The sequence below is a fragment of the Arachis ipaensis genome, chromosome B4, assembly GCF_059453495.1.
Source record: "Arachis ipaensis isolate K30076 ecotype BB chromosome B4, ASM5945349v1, whole genome shotgun sequence".
NCBI lineage: Eukaryota > Viridiplantae > Streptophyta > Magnoliopsida > Fabales > Fabaceae > Arachis > Arachis ipaensis.
The window spans coordinates 116,241,655-116,263,234 of NC_142439.1; the positions used below are offsets into that span (position 1 = coordinate 116,241,655).

Here is a 21,580-nt window from a genome sequence, read left to right on the forward strand (position 1 = left end):
AAGTACTACTGTTTTCTATTCAATTCAACTTATTCCGCTTCTAAGATATTCATTCGCACTTCAACCTGAATGTGATGAACGTGACAATCATCATCATTCCCTATGAACGCGTGCCTGACAACCACTTCCGTTCTACATTAGATTGAATGAGTATCTCTTAGATCTCTTAATCAGAATCTTCGTGGTGTAAGCTAGAATGATGGCGGTATTCAAGAGAATCCGGAAAGTCTAAACCTTGTCTGTGATATTCCGAGTAGGATTCAATGATTGAATGACTGTGACGAGCTTCAAACTCGCGAGTGCTGGGTGTAGTGACAGACGCAAAAGGAGGGTGAATCCTATTCCAGCATGATCGGGAACCTCAGATGATTAGCCGTGCCGTGACAGGGCATCTTGGACCATTTTCACAAGAGGAGGGGATGTAGCCACTGACAACGGTGATGCCCTTGCATAAAGCCAGCCATGGAAAGGAGTAAGACTGATTGGATGAAGACAGCAGGAAAGCAGAGGTTCAGAGGAACGAATGCATCTCTATACGCTTATCTGAAATTCTCACCAATGTTTTACATAAGTATCTCTATCCTTATTTTATTATTAATTTTGAAAACTCCATAACCATTTTATATCTGCCTGACTGAGATTTACAAGGTGACCATAGCTTGCTTCATACCAACAATCTCCGTGGGATTCGACCCTTACTCACGTAAGGTATTACTTGGACGACCTAGTGCACTTGCTGGTTAGTTATGCGAAGTTGTGAAGATATGTTTAGACCATGGTTCTGTGCATCCGTTTTTGGTGCCATTGCCAGGAAATCTATTTCGAACAACAATTCACAACCTGAGTAACAATTTCGCATACTAGGGAGGAAGGGCTGTGCCCTTCATTTAGTTGGGCATTGGGCTGAACCATGGGCCCAATACAAGTCTGGTTGGCCCGGTTTGTTCCGTTCGGCCCAATCTTGGGCCGATTTCTTTATAATTGGTGTCAAAATTATCGTTTTAATTTTCCTTATCATATTAAACCATAAAATTTACAATTCTAATTTTCTAGAATATATTTTAATTTATGGGTTAATTAGTCATTAATTAATCAAATTTTACATTCTACCCACCTAATTGGGAATTTTCCCCACAAAATTTGATTTCAGTTACCTAAGAATAGGTGTGGGTAGTCCGTTCGCATTTCTGACTCAAGTTCCCAAGTGTGATCCTCAACACCGGCTCGACTCCATGCCACTTTCACTAATGAAACCTCCTTTCCGTGTAACTTCTTAATACTCGTGTCATCAATCCTAACCGGAGTCACCGGTAGAGTCAAATCTTCCTTTAACTGAACCGACTCAGGTTCTAACACATGGCTAGCATCAGGGGTATACTTTCGAAGCTGCGACACGTGAAATACATCGTGCAGGTTCAAAAGGTGATGCGGTAGAGCCATCCGATATGCCACTGGTCTAACCCTCTCAAGAATCTGGAATGGACCGATGTAGTGAGGATTCAGCTTCTTCGTCTTAATCGCTCTACCTACTCCTGTTGTTGGAGTAACCTTGAGAAAAGCATGGTCTCCTTCCTCAAACTCTAAGGGCTTCCGCCTCTGATCGGCGTAACTCTTCTGACGGCTCTGAGCAGTGAGCATCCTATCTCTGATTTTCTTAACTTGTTCAGTGGTTTCTATTATCATCTCCGGCCCCAACAAACTTTTCTCCCCAGGTTCATACCAGCATAGCGGAGATTGGCATTTTCTTCCATACAAAGCCTCATACGGAGCCATCCCGATGCTCGCATGGTAGCTATTGTTGTATGCAAACTCCACTAGCGGCATATACCGATCCCAGCTCGCCGGCTGATCTAAACCACAAGCCCTCAACATGTCCTCTAGGGTTTGGATTGTCCTCTCAGATTGACCATCTGTTTGAGGATGGTAAGCTGTACTTAAGCTCAAATAGGTTCCAAAAGCTCTCTAAAATGCACCCCAGAACCTCGAAGTGAAACGGGAATCTCTATCAGAAATTATGGTAGTAGGCACACCATGAAGTCTCACAATCTCCTTGATATACAGGCGCGCTAACTCCTCAAGAGTATAGTTCATCCGAATGGATAAAAAGTGAGCCGACTTCGTCAGCCAGTCCACAATTACCCAGACAGCATCAAAACCGGTTCTAGTCCTCGGCAATTTCGACACAAAATCCATTGCAATGCTCTCCCACTTCCATTGCGGAACCTCCAAGGGTTGCAATGTCCCGGAAGGTCTTTGATGTTCAATCTTCATCTTTTGACAAGTTAAGCACTTTGAGACATATTCCGTCACATCATTCTTCATACCAGGCCACTAGAACATAGCCTTCAGATCGTTGTACATCTTAGTACTCCCAGGGTGAATAGAAAATCCGCTTTTGTGTCCTTTCTTCAAGATATCTTGTCGCAAAGTCCCAACATCCGGCACAATAATCCTACCCTTGAATCTCCATAACCCATCTTGATCCCATGACACTCTCTACTGCTTCCCTTGCTCAATAGATGGCAACACCTTAGGTAACACGTCATCGTTTTGATGAGTCTTTAGGAGTTCGGATTTAAAATCACTTGAGATTTGTAACCGACTCAAACATAGAGTTCCAGCCACTTCTTGAACACCGATCTTCAGACTCTCGATTACCTTGAGCAACTCCTCTTCTCGAAGCATCATCCAAGCAGCATACAACGACTTCCGACTTAATGCATCTGCCACAACATTTGCTTTTTCCGGATGGTAATTCAACTCAAAGTCGTAGTCTTTCAGTAACACCATCCACCTCCTTTGTTGCATATTAAGCTCTTTCTGATCAAAGAGGTATTTCAGGCTCTTGTGATCAGAGAAAACTCAGAACTTAATCCCATAGAGGTAATGCTTCCACACCTTTAGTGCAAACACAACCGTAGCGAGTTTCAAGTCATGCGTTGGGTAATTAACTTTGTGAGGTCTCAACTGTCGTGAGGCATACGCCACCATATTCCGGTGCTGCATCAGCACGCACCCCAGACCCTTTAGTGAGGCATCACAATATACCTCAAATGGTTCATTCAGCTCGAGTAACACCAACACAGTCGCGGTAGTCAGCTTTTGCTTCAACGCTTGAAAGCCCTCTTCACACTCAGAAGTCCAAACAAATGGCGCACCTTTGCGGGTTAACTTGGTCAATGGTAACGCCATTTGCGAAATGTCTTTGATGAATCTCCAACAGTAGCCAGTTAAGCATAGAAAACTCCTTATCTCAGTAACTGAGGTCGGTCGCCCCCACTTAATCACTGCTTCTACCTTAGAAGGATGTAATGCTATCCCCTGTTTACTTATCACATGGCCAAGAAATTTCACCTCATCTTTCCAGAATTCACATTTAGATAACTTGGCATACAATTTTCTCTCCTTTAGAATTTGTAACACGGTTCGAAAGTGCTCGGCATGCTCTTCTTCGGTCTTAGAATAAATTAGTATGTCATCAATGAAGACGACAACAAACTTATCCAAGAATGGGTGGAAGATTCTGCTCGTATAGTCCATAAACACTCCAAGAGCATTTGTTAACCCAGAAGACATTACAGTGTACTCGTAATGACCATAACGAGTCCTGAAAGTGGTCTTAGGGATGTCCTCATCTCTCACCCTTATCTGGTAATATCTGATAAACTCCAATTTTGTGGTTTATCTTGTGTTGAATTTAGGAGATTTTATCATCTTTTCTCACATTTATTCAATGAAATAGCATGGTTTTGTGAATTTCTCCTAATTTGTGCTTAAGAGTAAAAACATGCTTTTTAGGCCTTAAAATTGCTAATTTTAATTCACTTTAATTCCATTCGATGTCTTGATATGTTTGTTAAGTGATTTCATGATTAGAAGGCAATGATTGGATTGAAGGAATGAAGAAAAATCATGCAAAAATGGAGAATTCATGAAGAAATGAGGATTTGCTGAACTGAATGCCACGCGCACGCATCACCCACGCGTACGCGTGAGATAGAAATTCACAAGCGACACGGGCATGTCACCCCACGCGCACGCGTGACCAAGAAAAGTGCCAAATGACGCGTACGCGTGACCCATGCGTACGCGTGACAAGCAGCACGTGACTCACTTAAAGGCAAAATGCTGGGACGATTTCTAGGCTCAAGGAGGCCCAAATCTAACTCATTTATGATGCTTTTGAACCCAAGGATGGCAAGGGTTTGGGGGGGAGAAGTCATAGACTAGTTTTCACCATGTTGTAGTTAGAATTCTAGAGAGAGAAGCTCTCCCTTCTCTCTAGAATTTAGGGTAGTTTAGGTTAAATTCTCATAGATCCAACTTTTAGTTGTTGTTTTGATTTAGTTTTTACTTTTAATTTCTTGTTGTTACATATTTATTCTTCTAGTTTTTTTTCTTGTTAATTTTCTTTTCATGTCATTTTTATGTTGATGCACTCTTGTTGATTTCAATTTCCTTTTAATGCAATTTTATATTTCCATGTCTTTTTATGTTTATCATAGTTGCTATTATTGATTTCTTGCTTATGTTAGTTATGGGTTTCATTAATTCTTGCATTTTGTGATGTTTATTTTTATTGCACTCTAGGTGTTTGTTAAAATATTTTCTCTAGTTTTTGAGTAGTTTTCTTTACTCTTGGCCTAGGCTAAGGGAATTGGGTGACCTTGAGTCATTGGATCTCATTGAATTGGTGATTTGAGAACCCTATGTGGTCAATTTGAACCATTGACTCTAGCCTACTACTAAGTTAATTGGTAGCTAGGTTAGGACTTATGGATTGATGTTGATCAAACCTATTTGACGTACTTAATGCTTTGAGGTAGACATTATACTTACGTCAAGCATAGAGGTAGACTTAATGGGTTGGTCCCTCATAATTGTCAATATATGGTTTGTTGACAAGGATGGTGATCTCAATTACCTATGTCTAGCCAAGAGTTCTTCCTTTCTTTTATTAATTCTTGTTATTTATATTTCTTGTTCCTTATTACAAAAACCCCAAAACATCCCTTCATAGCCAATAATAAAGCACTTCATTGTAATTTCTTATGAGACGACCCCAGGTTTAAATACTTCGGTTATTTTTATTGGGGTTTGTACTTGTGATAACCAAAATCTTTTTAAATTTGATTTGAGTATTGTTAGTTGGTTGGGAACTATACTATCAACGGGAATTTTTTTTGTGTGAAATTCCTAACCATACGAAAATACTCTATCAATATCCAGATCGCAAATCAATCTTGGAGAAAACCCCAGCTCCTTGTAACTGATCCATGAGATCGTCAATCCTCGGCAGTGGGTACTTATTCTTTATTGTGACCTTGTTCAGCTGCCTATAATCCATACAAAGCCGCATACTCCCGTCCTTCTTCTTCACCAATAACACCAGCGCTCCCCACGGAGAAACACTAGGGCGGATAAAGCGCTTGTTCATTAAGTCTTCCAACTGAGTCTTGAGCTCAGCCATTTCCAAAGGTGACATTCTATAAGGGACAATCGAAATTTGCCCTGTAGCCAGTACTAACTCAATTGCAAATTCAACCTCTCGGCTAGGAGAAAATTCCTCAATGTCATTGGGAAACACCTCAGGAAACTCACAAACAACTGGGATTTGCTCTAAGTTTTGTTCCTCACCCGACACACTCATAGCTAACAGCATAACACCTTGACATTCCTGCCTTGAACAATTTACTACCACATAGTTCAAGTAACAACCATTCACCACAACCGGCCCTTTCGACGCTTTTGGCATGAAATGAAACGATTTCTCAAAACAGTTCAACAAGACATGATTCTTAGACAACCAATCCAATCCCAAGATAAGGTCATGACCGGTCATCGGCAAACAAATCAAATCGTGTACAAAATCACGCTGCTTGACCCTAAATGAAACTTGCAGACATCCTAGCCTAGTTACCATGGCTTCATGGGTGGCATTATACACCTTCAGGTCGTAACCTAAAACCACAATCTTCAATCCTAACTCACTAGCCTTTTCAAATGCAATGAATGAATGTGATGCTCCAGAATCAAATAAGGCATTAAGAATTTGACCAGCCATTTCACATTTACCTTGGATAAGTGTCTCGGACCCCTCGGCACCCACGGCTGATGTAGTAAACACCCGACCAGGCTACTGTGCTCTCCCAGCACCCTGTTTCTACTTCTCCGGACAGTTTGAGGCTTTATGCCCCGGCTTACCACATGAGTAACACAATCCCCATCCAGCTTTGCACGGAACACCAGGATGGTAACTCCCACATCTAGCACAAGTTTGCTCATTCAGAGGCTGCTTCCCAAATCTTCTTCCAGGACATTGTTGTTATTAGGCCTCCTGAAGTTATTCTGACCCCGAGTCCTCTGTGGTGCAAAGCCTCCCCGCTTGAAAGGCGGACCTCTAGGAGCAAAACTCTTTTCTCGGTTCGGTGGGAATGGTCCCCTGTGGCTTCCTCTCTCTGCAGCTGCCTTCTTCACGCATTCTTCAGTAATCCTGCTCTTATTTATCAACTCAGAGAAAGTCATGATCTCCATAGGCCCCACTGAATTGTAGATGTCACTTCGGAGCCCTCCTTCATACTTGATGCATTTCCACTCCTCGAAGTCTCCCGGAGCTCCGTGACACATACGGGAAAACCTGAACAACTCCTCAAACTTGTTTGTATACTCAGATACAGACATAGCACCCTACATCAGCTGCAGTAACTCCAGTTCTTTGGCCGTCCTAGCAGAATTCAGAAAGTATTTCTTATAGAATTCCACCTAGAAGGCATCCCAAGTGATAGGGTCATCACTCTGCTGCAGGAGATGTCGGGATCCCTGCCACCAATGCGATGCTTTCCCAGTGAGCAGGTAAGTAGCAAACTCGACACACTGCTCTTCAAGCACCAACTGCGCTTGCAGTGCTCACTCCATAGCCTGAAACCAAGTGTCGGCTTCAGTCGGATTGGTGGCTCCCTTGAACTTTGGCGGATTGACCTTTAAGAAGGTCGCCAACGTCATCGGACCTTGAGTCCCGTTTCTACCGTTTCCCTCATTATCATGGTTGTTCATTTGCTGTCCGAGTGCCTCAGCAATGGCCTGCATAGCAGCAGCCATATTCTGCAATGCAGCCATGAAATTTATCGGGTCATTTGGATTGGTTTCCGGCCCATGAGTACCGGCACGTCCTCTTCCACGGCCTCGACCGCGTCCACGAGGCGCCATCTGGTTCCTATACACACCAAACAATCGATATCAAGTTGATCAATCTCAATATCGAGAGTCTAGTGCTCAAAGTCCCAAATACATGCTCATGAACGTTTATGCCAGTTATATCAATCAGATATCTTAATAGCACATAAACACAAACACAGAAAATGCACAGAAGCATAGTCAGTCCGTCCCTCAGGCTCTATAGGAACAAACTGCTCTGATACCATAATGTAACACCCTACCACACAGAGTCTTATGCTTAAGTCATAAAACAGAGGTGGCGAAGTATTACGACCTCTAAAAATAAAATTTAGTAAATATAGTAGTGTGAAAAATATTTGTAATTAGGAGCCTTTGAAGAAAAATGGGTAAATCAAAACCGTTAAGTCGAAAAGCACAACACTCCGATCGATAGCAAAAACGAAACATACAAAAATAAGCTAACGTGAGAAGATATGCAAGAGAGTGCCAAAATACAGATATCAACACTCAGGACTCGGTTTGCGAAGATAACCAGTCCGAGCATAGAAGTATACATACATATATAAAAGAATTTCCCAAAGTAAAACCCAAAAGACAATATACCGAACCTGTTTCTCCAAAATAACCTCTAAGATGAGTTAATACAAAATATATATACAGTGGAGAATATAAGTATCTAAGCAAGTATGTAAGATCAAAATAAAATCTCGAGAGCTAAGGATCTCCGCCAAAATAGAAAGCTCCAGCATGCCTCAGCGAGGAGCCTCACGTCCTGCATCTAAAAATCACAAAATCTGTATGGGTGAGAACCGGAGGTTCTCAGCATGGTAACAGTGCCTAAATATCTAACATGTAATGTCCTGGGAAAGCCGAAGGCAATCTTAGAACTTTCAATTATAATCAAAGCGTATAAATACAACTAAACCATGAAAAATGAAAACAGGCAACTAACTAAGGATCTTCAGTCTAACTAATATATCCCCTTTCCAAATCCTGCAAACCTCTCAACCGCCACCAACAATTTGATATGCAAACACAGTTATTTCATACAAGGAAATGCACAAGTAGGAAGCAAGTATAACAATTAGGTAATTAGCAAGTAATAATGCAATCAATTAGGCATTCCAACCAAATCACATATAATGCATATGATGTATGCCTGTCCTAGTGGCTGATGAGTCTCATCTGTCGGTTATAAAACTAACCCAACAAGTCCTTGTAGCTAACCATTAGACTGTCCCTCTGTCGTGCATCCCCAACTCGAGTTATCTCACAACATAAACATAATTCATATCCAACACCCTCACTAGTGTATATTCACGAGGGCGAGCTCGTCTGGAACTTTCATAGTGTCCGGCCACACTTACGACATATGGTCAGTAGGGTATCGAGTCTCCACCTGGAGCACGTGGTGGCTAGCCACTGCTTTCACCCAAAGAAACTCGTATCCCAGATAGGTGGAGTGCAACAATCATAATATCAATAATTCAATTCAGCATATATGCATTCAATCTCAGCCAAACATTAATATTCATCTCAGCCATCTGGCTCAAAAGTCATAACTCATTATCAGTCAGAAACCATCATCACACACAGCCATTCGGCTCATATCATACTTAGCCATTCGGCCCATATCATACACAACACTCCACCACCCTCCTCAATAACTCATATCATCACCATTAATCATAACTCATCATAATATCCCCTTTCTTCATCCACAAGTTACCCCCTTCCCTAGCTTCATCTCAAGCACTAAGCATTTTATGTTGATTTAAGATTTAAAGGATGAAATTGGGGGTTTATAAGCGTGAAACAACATCTTAGAAGGTTACAAGCTTGTTGGAAATGTGAATGACTTGAAAACAAAAGCTTTAGAAAAGAATAGGGTCGTGTGCATACGCATAGGGGTGTGCGTGCGCACGCCCAGAAGTGTTTTCAGAAAGTGTGCGTGTGCACAGGGTTGTGCGTACGCAAAGAAGGAAAAATTTTCATTGTTGAGTGTGCGCACAAGGTGTGCTAGCGCCATCAACCGAACGTCATTCCCAGCGTGTGCGTGCGCACAAGGCTGTGCGTACGCACAGCTTGCAAACCTTCGTTGGTTGTGTGTGCGCACAGAGCATGCTAGCGCTCCCATCAGTAGCCCTGTCCCCGTGTGTGCGTACGCACAAGGCTGTGCGTGTGCATAGGTTCGAAAATCCCGGGGTGTGCGTGCGTACACAAACCAGGAATCACAAATTCTGCAGAATTTGCAGGATTCAGATTTCAGGCCCAAACTTTCAACGATCATATCTCCTTCCACAAAATTTAGATTTCCACCAAATTTAAACCATTTTAAAGGTTGCGAAATTATCTTTCTTTTGATATAAAAATCATTAAATTCCAAAAATAATGGCTCAAGATATGATCCGTTGAAGTTCACCAAAATTTCATTTTTACCAAAACTCACAAACTTCCAATTTCTAAAACATACACTTCCAAACTCATTCAAAACCAACCAAAACTCATCCTTCCAACATTGATCATTACCAAACCCTCTTTCAAACATCAACCCACCAATTCTTCCATATTTATCCGAATATCAATTCAATGATTCAATCCATAATCAATATTCCATATCACAATTTCCAAACAACATTCATGTTCATCAATCACCATATTTATACACATATCAATATCACACTCCAAATCATGCTCATCAACAAGTGCCTCAACCCTGTCATCAATCAAACATATTAATTCATATCACATACGACATTACATGCTTTACCAACCATTATAACCACTCACAATCATTTCCACCATCATTCATACATATTTAACTCAATCCAAATTTCCCAACAACTACATCAACATTCCAAAATTCTATCCTAGGGTCACTAGCCTACGTTTTCACAACCACAATACATTTTAGATACAGAAAATCGAAACCATACTTTGGCCGATTTCCGCTCCATCCGGAACACTTCAAATTTCACTTTTTCCTCAACTTCCAATGTCCCAAAGCTCCCAAAATCAGATTTCCAAGAACAAAAGCTCATTTCCAAGCTTTCCAAGATATCAATTAAGCCTCAATATGCACATACACACTTTCTAAACCACAATTTTTATACCCAAACACAATAACTCAATACCCAAATGCTTTAATTTAAAATTTTCACTAGGTTTGAGATCTCTTACCTTATCCAAGGATCAAGGAGGCAAGAACAAGCCTTCCCTTCAAGTTAATTAGATCCTATAACACAAAGGAGCTCACAATTTTAACATTTTTGCCTAAGAAATTCGAAATCAAGGGCTGTAAATTCAAAGAGAAAACCGTGGCTTACCTCAAGAATATTTGTATGGGTTTTGTAGAGCTCGATGCCGCAGTCGCGTGGCCGCAAACGGTGTGTCAATAAGAGCTCCGGATCAAAAGTTATGATCAATTGAAGTTGGACACAAGGGTTTATGTTGTTCCCCCTTCTCCCTTTCTAATTTTCAGCGTGTGTGGTGTTTTAGTGGGGGAGGAAGGGCTGTGCCCTTCATTTAGTTGGGTATTGGGTTGAACCAAGGGCCCATACGGGTCCGGTTGGCCCGTTTGGCCCAATCTTGGGCCGATTTTTTTAAAATTGGTGTCAAAATTCTCGTTTTAATTTTCTCTATCAAATTAAACCATAAAATTCACAATTCTAATTTTCTAGAATATATTTTAATTTATGGGTTAATTAGTCATTTATTAACTGGGTTTTACAGTTACCACGTGATCGGACTGACCGAAAAATTGATGAACCAGATTCTTAACCGGTCTGGTCTAGTGATATAACCGTTTAAGAATTAGAACCGATGAGAATCGCTCAAAATTGGTGGAAACCGGTTCAACCGAACTGCTCCAGAAAAAATTCCAAATTGTTGAAGATGTGACTTAAACCTAGATCCTCCTTGTTATTACATACTCTCCTTGCCACTAAGTTATGTTATTCCTTATTACTTCATATGCTAATTATTAATTATATAGTAAAAATATACAATAATTTTGTTAATATTATTTTAATTTTATACTCACTTATATTTAAATTAATTATATTTTTTATTATTCATAATTATTAATATAAATATTATTAAACATATATAAATCAAAATATCAAATATTTTTATTAATTACAATATCATTATTCTTTTTATGATTATATGATATTTATTAAATATTATTTTTCAAATTCTATAAACTAATTATTTGGTTATTGAAATAAAAAATAGTTACTTTAGTATGAAAAAAATAAAAAAATCTTTATTATGAAAAAATATTAGAATTTTATATACTTATTTAATGATAACTGAATTATAACTTGTTGATTATAATTTGTTGAAACTTGATTGTTTTTAAAATATTGCTGAAGACATCTATTTTAAATTTTAATTATAGACTTTTGACTATTTTATATTTTTTATTTATGTAGGATTAGTTCTATCGGTTCAACCAGTAATTTATGGGTTGAATCAATAAACTAGTGAACCAGTAGCTTGACCAGTTCGATCATCGGTTCAGTTCTTACAACTATGAGCATTACTGCTATAAACACGGAGCCAATCAATAGAATATACTTTATAAGAACCGGCCCGGATCGGCCGATTCGACCCAAAAACCAATGAACCGGACCCTTAACTGTCCAGTCCAATGATATAACTGTTTAAGAATTAGAATCGATAAGAACCACTCTAAATCAGTGAAAATCGGTCCAACCAAACTGTACCAGAGAAAATTTCAAAATATTTGAAAATGTGGCTTGAACCTAGGTCCTCCTTATTATTGCGTACTGATAAACCACTATTCTATGGTTTATCTTGTGCTAATTTAAGTGGTTTGTATCAACTCTTTACTCACTTATTCATATAAATTGCATGATTTTACATTTTCCTTCCTAATATTATTCTATAATTGGAAACTTGCTTCCCAAGCCCTTAAATTACCAAAAATTAATTTCCCTTTATACCATTCGATGCCGTGATATGTGTGTTAACTGATTTCAGAGATTACAGGGCAGGAATGGCTCAGAGGATAGAAAGGAAGCATGCAAAAGTGGAAGGAATACAAGAAACTGAAGGAATTGCAAAGCTGTCCAGCCTGACCTCTTCGCATTCAATCAATCATAACTTGAGCTACAGAGGTCCAAATGATGCGGTTTTAGTTGCGTTAGAAAGCTAACATCCGGGGCTTCAAAATGATATATAATTATTTATAGTGGCCGTACAGAAAAATGACGCACACACGTGAATCATGCGGACACGTCGTTCTGCAGAAAAACCAGCGTGGCAGATTTCATCCCCAGCGGTTTCTGGGCTGTTTCTGACCCAGTTTTCAGCCCATAAAACATAGATTAGAGGCTATAAAGTGGGAGAACCCATTCATTCATGAAGACAACTTTCATATACATAATTTTAGGTTTTTTAGATGTAGCTTTTAGAGAGAGAGGCTCTCTCCTCTCTCTTAGGATTTAGGATTAGGATTTCTCTTAATTTTAGGATTGCTTCTTCATTCCAGGTTCAATGTTCTTTTAATTTATTTTCTCTTCTACTTTTATTTACTTTATCACTTAATTTATTTATTTTCCCAATATTAGTTTATGAACTAGGATTGATTTTTTTAATTAATACACATTGAGGTATTTCAGATTTATGATTGCTTTCTTTTATTTATGATATAAATAATTTGGATTTTCTCCTTTTGGCTTTGGTTAAGTAATTGGTGACACTTGAGTTGTCAAACTCAGCTGTTGATTGAAAATTGGAGTTTGCTGATTGATTTGGATCCCTCTAAAGCTAGTCTTTCCATAGGAGTTGACTAGGACTTGAGGAATCAAGTTGATTGGTCCACTTGACTTTCCTTTATTTAGTAAGGGTTAACTAAGTGGGAGCAATAAACAATTCTCACCATACCTGATAAGGATAACTGGGATGGGATTTTCAGTTCTCATACCTTGCCAAGAGATTTTCTAATTATTAATTTATTTTTCTCGTCATTTAAATTACTTGTTCCTTATTTCAAAAAAAAAAAAAAAACCCAAAACAAAGATACTTTTCTGTAACCAATAATAAATCATACTTCCCTGCAATTCCTTGAGAGACGACCCGAGGTTTAAATACTTCGGTTATAAATTTTATTGGGTTTTGTTACTTGTGACAACCAAACTTTTGTACGAAAGAATTCTCTGTTGGTTTAGAAACTATACTTACAACGAGAACTTATTTGTGAAATTCTTTACTAGCAGAAATCCGATCGTCACGTACTCTCCTTACCACTAAACTATGCTATTCCTTATTACTTTATATGCTAATTATTAATTATATAGTAAAAACGTACAATAATTTTGTTAATATTATTTTATACTCACTTATATTTAAATTAGTTATATTTTTTATTATCCATAATTATTAATATAAATATTATTAAACATATATAAATAAAATATCAAATATTTTTATTAATTACAATATCATTATTCTTTTTATGATTTATATGATATTTATTAAATATTATTTTTCAGTAAAAATAATATAATAAATATAAACTAATGAGTTAGTTATTAAAATAAAAAATAGTTGCTTTAGTATGAAAATAAAATTAAAAAATATTTATTATGAAAAAATATTAGAATTTTATATACTTATTTAATGATAACTGAATTATAACTTGTTGATTATAATTTGTTGAAACTTGATTGTTTTAAAAATATTACTGAAGATATCTATTTTAAATTTTAATTTTAGACTTTTGACTATTTTATATTTTTTATTTACGTAAGACCGGTTTTATCGGTTCAACTAGTAACTTATTGGTTAAACCAATAAATCAGTAAACCAGTAATTTGATCAGTTCGATCATCGATTCGATTCTTACAATTATGCTACTAGAGACACAAAGAGTTAATCAATAAAATATAATTTTAGTACATTTCTTAATAATTTACTCAAGAATAAAATACATGTCTCACCACATGAATTCTCATTCTATTAGCGTTATTATTAGGGACACAAAATTAATCAGTAGAATATAATTTGAATAAATTTTAAAAATATTTTATCATCAAATCGAATTTGTCATAAATTTTTTACGAAAAATTGTACTATTATTTTTTAATGAATAATGTTTTGAATATAATTTTGAGCTTAGACTTTCCTGCACAATATTTCATAAGATTTATTTTATTAAAAAAAACAGTATTTATCACTTTAGCATACAAACTCGCTCCCCATCTTTGGAAGTCAAGCCTCCACCAATACGCAAAAGACCTCAATAGTTCACTGAAATACAAACTCGCTCCCCATCTTTTGAGAGTCATTGTTGTCTTGTGTAATGATATTTTGTAATCTTTTAAGTTTGAACTTATCAATTGAATACTCATTATTCACTCGTTTACTTGGTCAAGACAGGGTATTAGGCAGAAATTTTTTACACGGTCTTAAACAATCTTTCTATATGTAACCGTGTAAACAAAAAAAAAATTAGCTATAATTTATTCATTGCATATACGAATAGTCGAATATATATATTTGGCACCTCAAAAAAAGTTTTATTATACTATTATAAATAAGTTTAATTATTCATCTATTATATATTTAATTATTCTACTATCGTAAGTTTCATTATTTTAATTGCTGATTATTTAAATTAAAATATATAAATTAATATGTATAAATACATAAAGTATTTTTTGTTTTTAAAATATATTTAAAGTGTATTTTAAAATAATTATATTTCTAAATACTAATTTTTATTAATAATATAATTATATTAAAAGAGTAATTTATTAAAGTTTTTAAAGTAAGTATACATTAATAAATATGTTGTAAGATATTCAAATAACTAACGAATTATAATAGAGTTATGCTACGTATACATCGAAATTAGCCACTAAAGTCAGTCACCAATATAAAATATATGGTGGAATACAAATATACATTGAAAATAAATTAAACTATACAGGTATTTATACACAAATACATTAGTGGCTGATTTTAGTAGTTAATTTTAGTGTACAAAATTACAAATAATATTTTTGATAATGATAATACTCGACAACTATAAAAAGAGTTTTAGATTATCTATAAATAGATCATGCTCCAAATGTTACATACACCATCCTCAAATTTCTTAATATATCAACCTTAGTTCCAGTAGCAAAAATCCGATCCCAATGAGAATCCATCAAATCTTCTTGGCTTTCTTTATACCCTTTTGGTTGATAAACCTTAGTATCAGCATTGATGCTGCAAGAAATCACTACTGCTTTGGCCATCAACAGCTTTTGTTGCTCCAATTAAAGAATAGCCTTCTATTCAACACTGTTACATCCAAAAAATTGGTTCAGTGGAACAAAACTGATGATGATTGTTGTCAGTGGAATGGAGTAACATGCAACAAAGGCCAAGTAGTTGGTCTTGATTTGAGTGATGAACTTATCTCTGGAGGACTACACAACTCATCAAGCCTCTTCAATCTGCAATATTTGCAGAATTTGAATTTGGCTCACAATGAATTTGGTTCTTCCATTCCTTCCACATTTGGAAAGCTAAAGAATCTGAGGCGTTTAAATCTATCAAATGCCGGCTTTGTGGGACAGATTCCAGCCGAGATATCTCAATTAACAAAGTTAGTTGCTCTTGATTTGTCTTTATCATTCTCAACACAACATACTCTCAAACTTGTGAAGCCAAATATTGCCATGCTGGTGCAGAACCTTACAGAGGTCAGGGAGTTGTTCTTGGATGGAGTGAAGATATCAGATGAAGGAAAGGAATGGAGCCAAGCTTTATCATCGCTGCGAAAACTGCAAGTTCTTAGCATGTCATATTGCAATCTCACAGGATCAATTGATTCTTCAATATCAATGCTAGAGGCGCTCGAAGTGATTCGACTAAACTTGAATAATATTTCAGGTCTAGTGCCAGAATCCTTCTCGAGTTTCTCCAATTTGAAAGTCTTGGAGCTTAGGGATTCCAGGTTGAGTGGCTATTTTCCAAATGGTGTCTTCCAAATTCAATCACTCAATGTTCTTGATGTGTCAAATAATCATGATCTTCATGGTAACTTACCAAACTTTTTGCAGAATTTGTCTCTTCACACCTTGAAACTTGACAACACAAAATTTTCTGGACAAATTCCAAGTTCCATTTCCAATCTGAAGCACTTGTCTACATTAAATCTTTCCAATTGCCAATTCAATGGAACCTTGCCTATCTCAATGTCAAAACTCACCCAAATTGTTGAACTAGACTTATCATTTAATGAGTTTAGTGGTCCAATTCCATCTCTTAATATATCTAAGAATCTTAGATATTTCTCTGTCTTGCACAATAATTTGACTGGATCCATTCAATCATCTCATTTTGAGGGCCTTCTACATCTCCTCAACATTAATTTAGGTGATAACTCTCTCTTTGGGAAAGTTCCTTCATCTCTTTTTACCCTTCCATCTTTGCAAGAGCTCACACTTTCTAATAATGGATTTCAAGGTCCATTGGATGAGTTTTCAAATGCTTCTTCCTTCCAACTACACTTGGTTGATTTGAGCCATAATAGACTAGAAGGACAGATCCCTCTTTCGTTCTTTCAACTTAAAGGACTTCAATTCCTCCAACTTTCTGAAAATGAATTCAATGGCACTATACATCTTGATGTGATTCATAATCTACCAAGCCTGCATACATTAGGCCTCTCAAACAACAATTTATCAGTTTATATACCACCTTTCAATGATGATCATAGCCTTTCATCCTTTCCTATTATGAAGTATCTGTTGTTGGCTTCTTGCAAGTTAGGGGAATTTCCTGGTTTCTTAAGAAACCAATCCCAACTTCATGCACTAGACCTATCCAACAACCAGATTCATGGAACAATACCCAATTGGATTTGGAGGTCTGAGTCTTTGGTCTATTTGAATCTTTCCAACAATTTTCTCACGAGTTTGGAAGGCCCTTTGGAAAATCTCAATTCTAATCTATATATCCTTGATCTTCATTCCAATCAACTTCCTGGGTTAATTCCCACTTTCACAAAATATGCTGTCCATTTGGACTACTCAAGCAACAGATTCAGCTATGTCCCATCCACTTTGGACAAGTATATTCCTTTCTTATATTTTTTCTCCCTTTCAAATAATAGCTTACGAGGAAAAATTGATGATTCATTTTGCAAATTTTCGTCCCTTAGGTTGCTTGATCTTTCATACAATAGCTTCAAGGGCTCTATTCCCAAGTGTCTGACTAGAAAGAATAGCACACTTAGGGTCTTAAATCTTGCCAAAAACAAACTCACAGGTTATGTTTCTGATCGAATCTCGAGTTCTTGTAACTTGAGGTTTCTTGATCTCAATTCAAACACTTTGGTTGGTCCAATTCCAAAATCTTTGTCCAACTGTCAGAAACTGCAAGTTTTGAACCTTGGAAACAATCACTTCTCAAATGAATTTCCATGCTTTTTAGGCAACATTGCCACACTGAGAGTGTTGATTTTAAGGTCAAATAGACTCCATGGTCCAGTTAAATGCCAACATAGCAATAGAAATTGGGAGATGCTTCATATTGTTGATCTTGCCTCCAATAATTTTAGTGGTATGGTATCTGGATCTCTCTTGCAAAGATGGTCAAAAATGATGAGCAAGGACAATGAAGCCCATCAAAAATTTGGAAATTTATTTTTTGACATGTTTGATAACCATGATCCCATACGTTTTAAGGATCTTTTCACTGTCATTGATAAAGATCTTGTGATAAAGCTAAACAAATTGTTGGGAGGAGAACCTTACTCTGTGATAGATCACATATTTGCTTATTATGTGACTGCCAATGAACTTGGATGTAGAATCTTGGATTCAGTTACAATTGTCGGCAAAAATTTACACTTGAATTTGACCCGAATTCCTTCTATCTATACTTCTTTGGATTTCTCTTCTAACCATCTTGAAGGTCCAATACCTGAAGAGCTTGTGAATTTGAGGGCACTCCATATTCTTAACATGTCACATAATGCATTTTCTGGTCATATTCCATCTTCTATAGGAAACTTGATGAATCTTGAATCCATGGACCTATCATATAACAATTTGAGTGGAAGGATCCCTACTGGGATTTCAAGTCTATATTTTCTTTCAGTGTTGAATCTCTCCTTCAATCATTTGGTGGGGGAAATTCCAACAGGTTCTCAAATTCAGACTTTTGATGCATACTCCTTTGAAGGTAATGATGGGTTATGTGGCCTTCCATTAACCAAGAATTGTGGTGACAATGGAATGAAAGAACCATTGTTACCATCTTCTGAAAAGAAAACTTCAATTAACTGGAGTTTGTTAAGCATTGAGTTGGGGTTCACATTTGGGTTTGGACTTATTGTCCTTCCCCTTCTTTTATGGAAGAGATGGAGACTATGGTATTCCAAGAATATGGATCATTTGCTTGCTAAAATCTTTCCTCAACTCGAGTTTGTTTATGAGCAACATGGAGAGCAAAGGTACAGATATCTGAGGTGGAATCGAAGCTGATTACTCAAAGAGTAATACTTTCAAGATTCTAAAACTAACACGTTTATACGTGTTCCACAAATATATACAATTAACATAATTATGTGACATTAAAATAAATGGTCATGCATAATTATGGTGGAACACGTTAAATGCAGTTTTAGTTCTAGAACTTGCAAGTATATCTCTCTTTAGATAGCTAATATATCATGTTATTTCTGGCATCTTTTGAATTTTGTAATTTTTTTTCTAATTTTAGAAAAGAAAAATTGAAGCATCTGTGTAACTTTTTTATAGAGACGACCCTCTTTAAAAGTATACCTTTTCCTTCTGCCCCTTTGGAATTATCGTGCAACTAGCCACAGTCCCACCGATTAGCTTGCTCTCCAGCCCTTGCAATTTGCAACAGCAACACTACTTTGTAGTAAGTTGCAACTGCTCTCACGCATATTCTCCTATGATCATTAGTTTCATTGCTCCAAAATGCTCATAATTGAACACAAATACTATAGAAAAAATGTCGGTTATTGTCAGATTTACCGGAAAAAAAATGAAATTAATCCGCCGGTAATAAATTTATCGTTGGATTTTGTATCAATTTCAATCCGATGGTATCAACTTCACCGGTAACTTGCGATGGATTTAGCGGCAGATTTAGTTTTTAAGCTACGAATATCTGGTGTCAGTTATTGGTAGATTTTTTCTGATGGTAAATTTGATGCCAAACTATTTTGTTCCCACATTTTTATCGTCGGATATTTCCAACAGAGAATTCGACGGTAAGTTTATTTTTTTTAATATTTTTGTTATGAAATTAGTGATGAAATTATAAATTTTTTATTTAAATTTATTTTTTGCACAATTAATAGTCAAATTCAAAATAATAGAACTCAAATACGTTAACTTATCAAATGCACGAATAAAATGAAAAGTCAACTAACAGAGGACATGATACAATCAAACAGTGTATAAACAAACCCTAGTCACTAAAAGTCGTCGTCATCGTCGTCGTCTCGCTGGTTCTGCTACTGAGGCGGCGGCTTAGGCAGTGATGTATGTACCCCTCCAACAGTGCCGCTTCAACCAGGAGCAGCACCGTTACCACCAGAAGTAGCCGCTACCACCAGCGCCTATTTGATTCTTGTATGGCACCATGTTCTGCTCCATCCGCTGAAGCTGCTCCAACTCCCGCCTCCACTCCAACCTGAGGTCATCTGTGTCAGTCATGCGTGAGATGATCGCTTGATACCTCTCCTCAGACTCCCGCATGCAGCTGCTGAGCTTGTTGGTGAAGGCTTCGGGTGAGGAGTAGAACCTGCTCCTGTAAATCGACGCCGTCCTCAGGATCGACGGGCCTACTGGTGTCTCAACGTGGATGTGTGGAGGTTGTTGGGCAATTTCTGTACGGTTCGGATGTGGTCTCGCGCAAAACCCTATCAGGAGTGACAGTTGGTGCGGTGGAATTGCTGCCATCGTCTCCAATACGTTGAGATTGTTGGGTTGCGACCTCCAATCTTTGCGTGTAGGAGTCCTGTGTAATACATTTTATGATTAGGGTTGCAGTTAATTTAAAAATGGTATATCACATGATGTTTACTTATATAATGATCCGCAGACCGTTGATCAGTAAATCTCTCCTTGTTGTCATTCAACGTGTGGGTATATTTGAAGGTCTCCGCCATTGTCGCCTCATGATCAATGACTTGGACTACACATTTTGAAACCACATGTTAAGTCAAGTAATAATGACATTACACCAATACTAAACGAATTTAATAACAAAATGAAAGAAGTTACTTATCAGCCTGGCCTTAGTCTTCATGAAAATCACTGATCCACTGGTATATATACTTCGACGATTTGGCCGATGCCTGTTAGCTATGTTGGTAAGACGGCAACGCTTGAACCCCTCGTTAGACTCTCAATGGACGTATAGTAACTTGTTAATGTCTGGGCGGAGCCAAATGGTGAGGTGGTCACAATGCTCTCGCACGTCCTCCAACATCTGCTAAAGCCGCCTAGTCATCCGATGGTCGAAGATCATAATAACAAATCAGTACCAAAATTATAATAACTTATAATAACAAATCAGAATAAAATAACAAACACAAAATTATAATAACAGATTAGACCTTATTCTTATTTTAAAAAAAGGGAAGTTCATAAGCATTACTTGAGCACCAACGCTGAGAAGAAGAGGGTGGCAGAAGCGGCAGCAGTAGCAGTGGTAGAATCCGACAGCAGCAATGGTGACGAACAGCACCGACGAAAAGGAGGTTGTCGGCGTCAGAGGGGACTTCCAAAGAGATGAAAGGGGTAGAGAGAGAGAGAGTGGGAGGTGAGAAGGTTAGAGAGAGAGAGAGAGAGAGAGAGAAATTCAAATGAGGGAAAACAGGGTTTACGGTTCGAATTTAAGGCACAATTACCGTTGAATTTACCGGCAGATAAAGCCAGTAAATCCGACGGTAACATGTTGCGGGTTATCAAAACACAGTATTCCACTAAGTGGGTTTACTGTCAGAATTTTCCAACGGTAAATCCGACCTTAAATGTCGAGCCCATTTCTTCCGTTTTTCCTCCAATTATTACTTTGACAAATTTACCGTTGGAAACAAAAATCCGCCGGTAATATTTTGTCACTATGAATTTCATGCCTAAATCGCTGGTAAATCGCTGGTAAAGACGCCATTATTCTGTGACGCTAAATTTAACGGTACTCAACATTTTTTTTGTAATGAAAATGGTTGATACAATTTTTTTGGATCAAAGGATTAAATGCCATTAACTAATTAAAATATGTACATCATAAGCAAGTATAACAGTATAATAAGCTAAACATACTCTTGTTCTGCTAATGTTACATTTGATTACGAAAACAAGTTAGGACAATACAAAACATTGACAATAAAATA

The 21,580-nt window shown here is 37.3% G+C and overlaps 1 protein-coding gene across 1 annotated transcript; it reads left to right on the forward strand.

Moving 5' to 3' along the window:
- The first annotated feature begins 15,292 nt into the window (after window positions 1-15,292).
- Window positions 15,293-18,945, forward strand: LOC107636938 (receptor-like protein 7). The gene has a single exon (XM_016340408.2). The coding sequence runs from the start codon at window positions 15,348-15,350 to the stop codon at window positions 18,687-18,689; it is 3,342 nt and encodes a 1,113-aa protein (XP_016195894.1). The 5' UTR covers window positions 15,293-15,347; the 3' UTR covers window positions 18,690-18,945.
- Window positions 18,946-21,580: the final 2,635 nt, after the last annotated feature.

Bases quoted from the DNA above. Each gene is read 5' to 3' on its own strand.
- LOC107636938 (XM_016340408.2), top strand. From the start codon at position 15,348: ATGAGAATCCATCAAATCTTCTTGGCTTTCTTTATACCCTTTTGGTTG.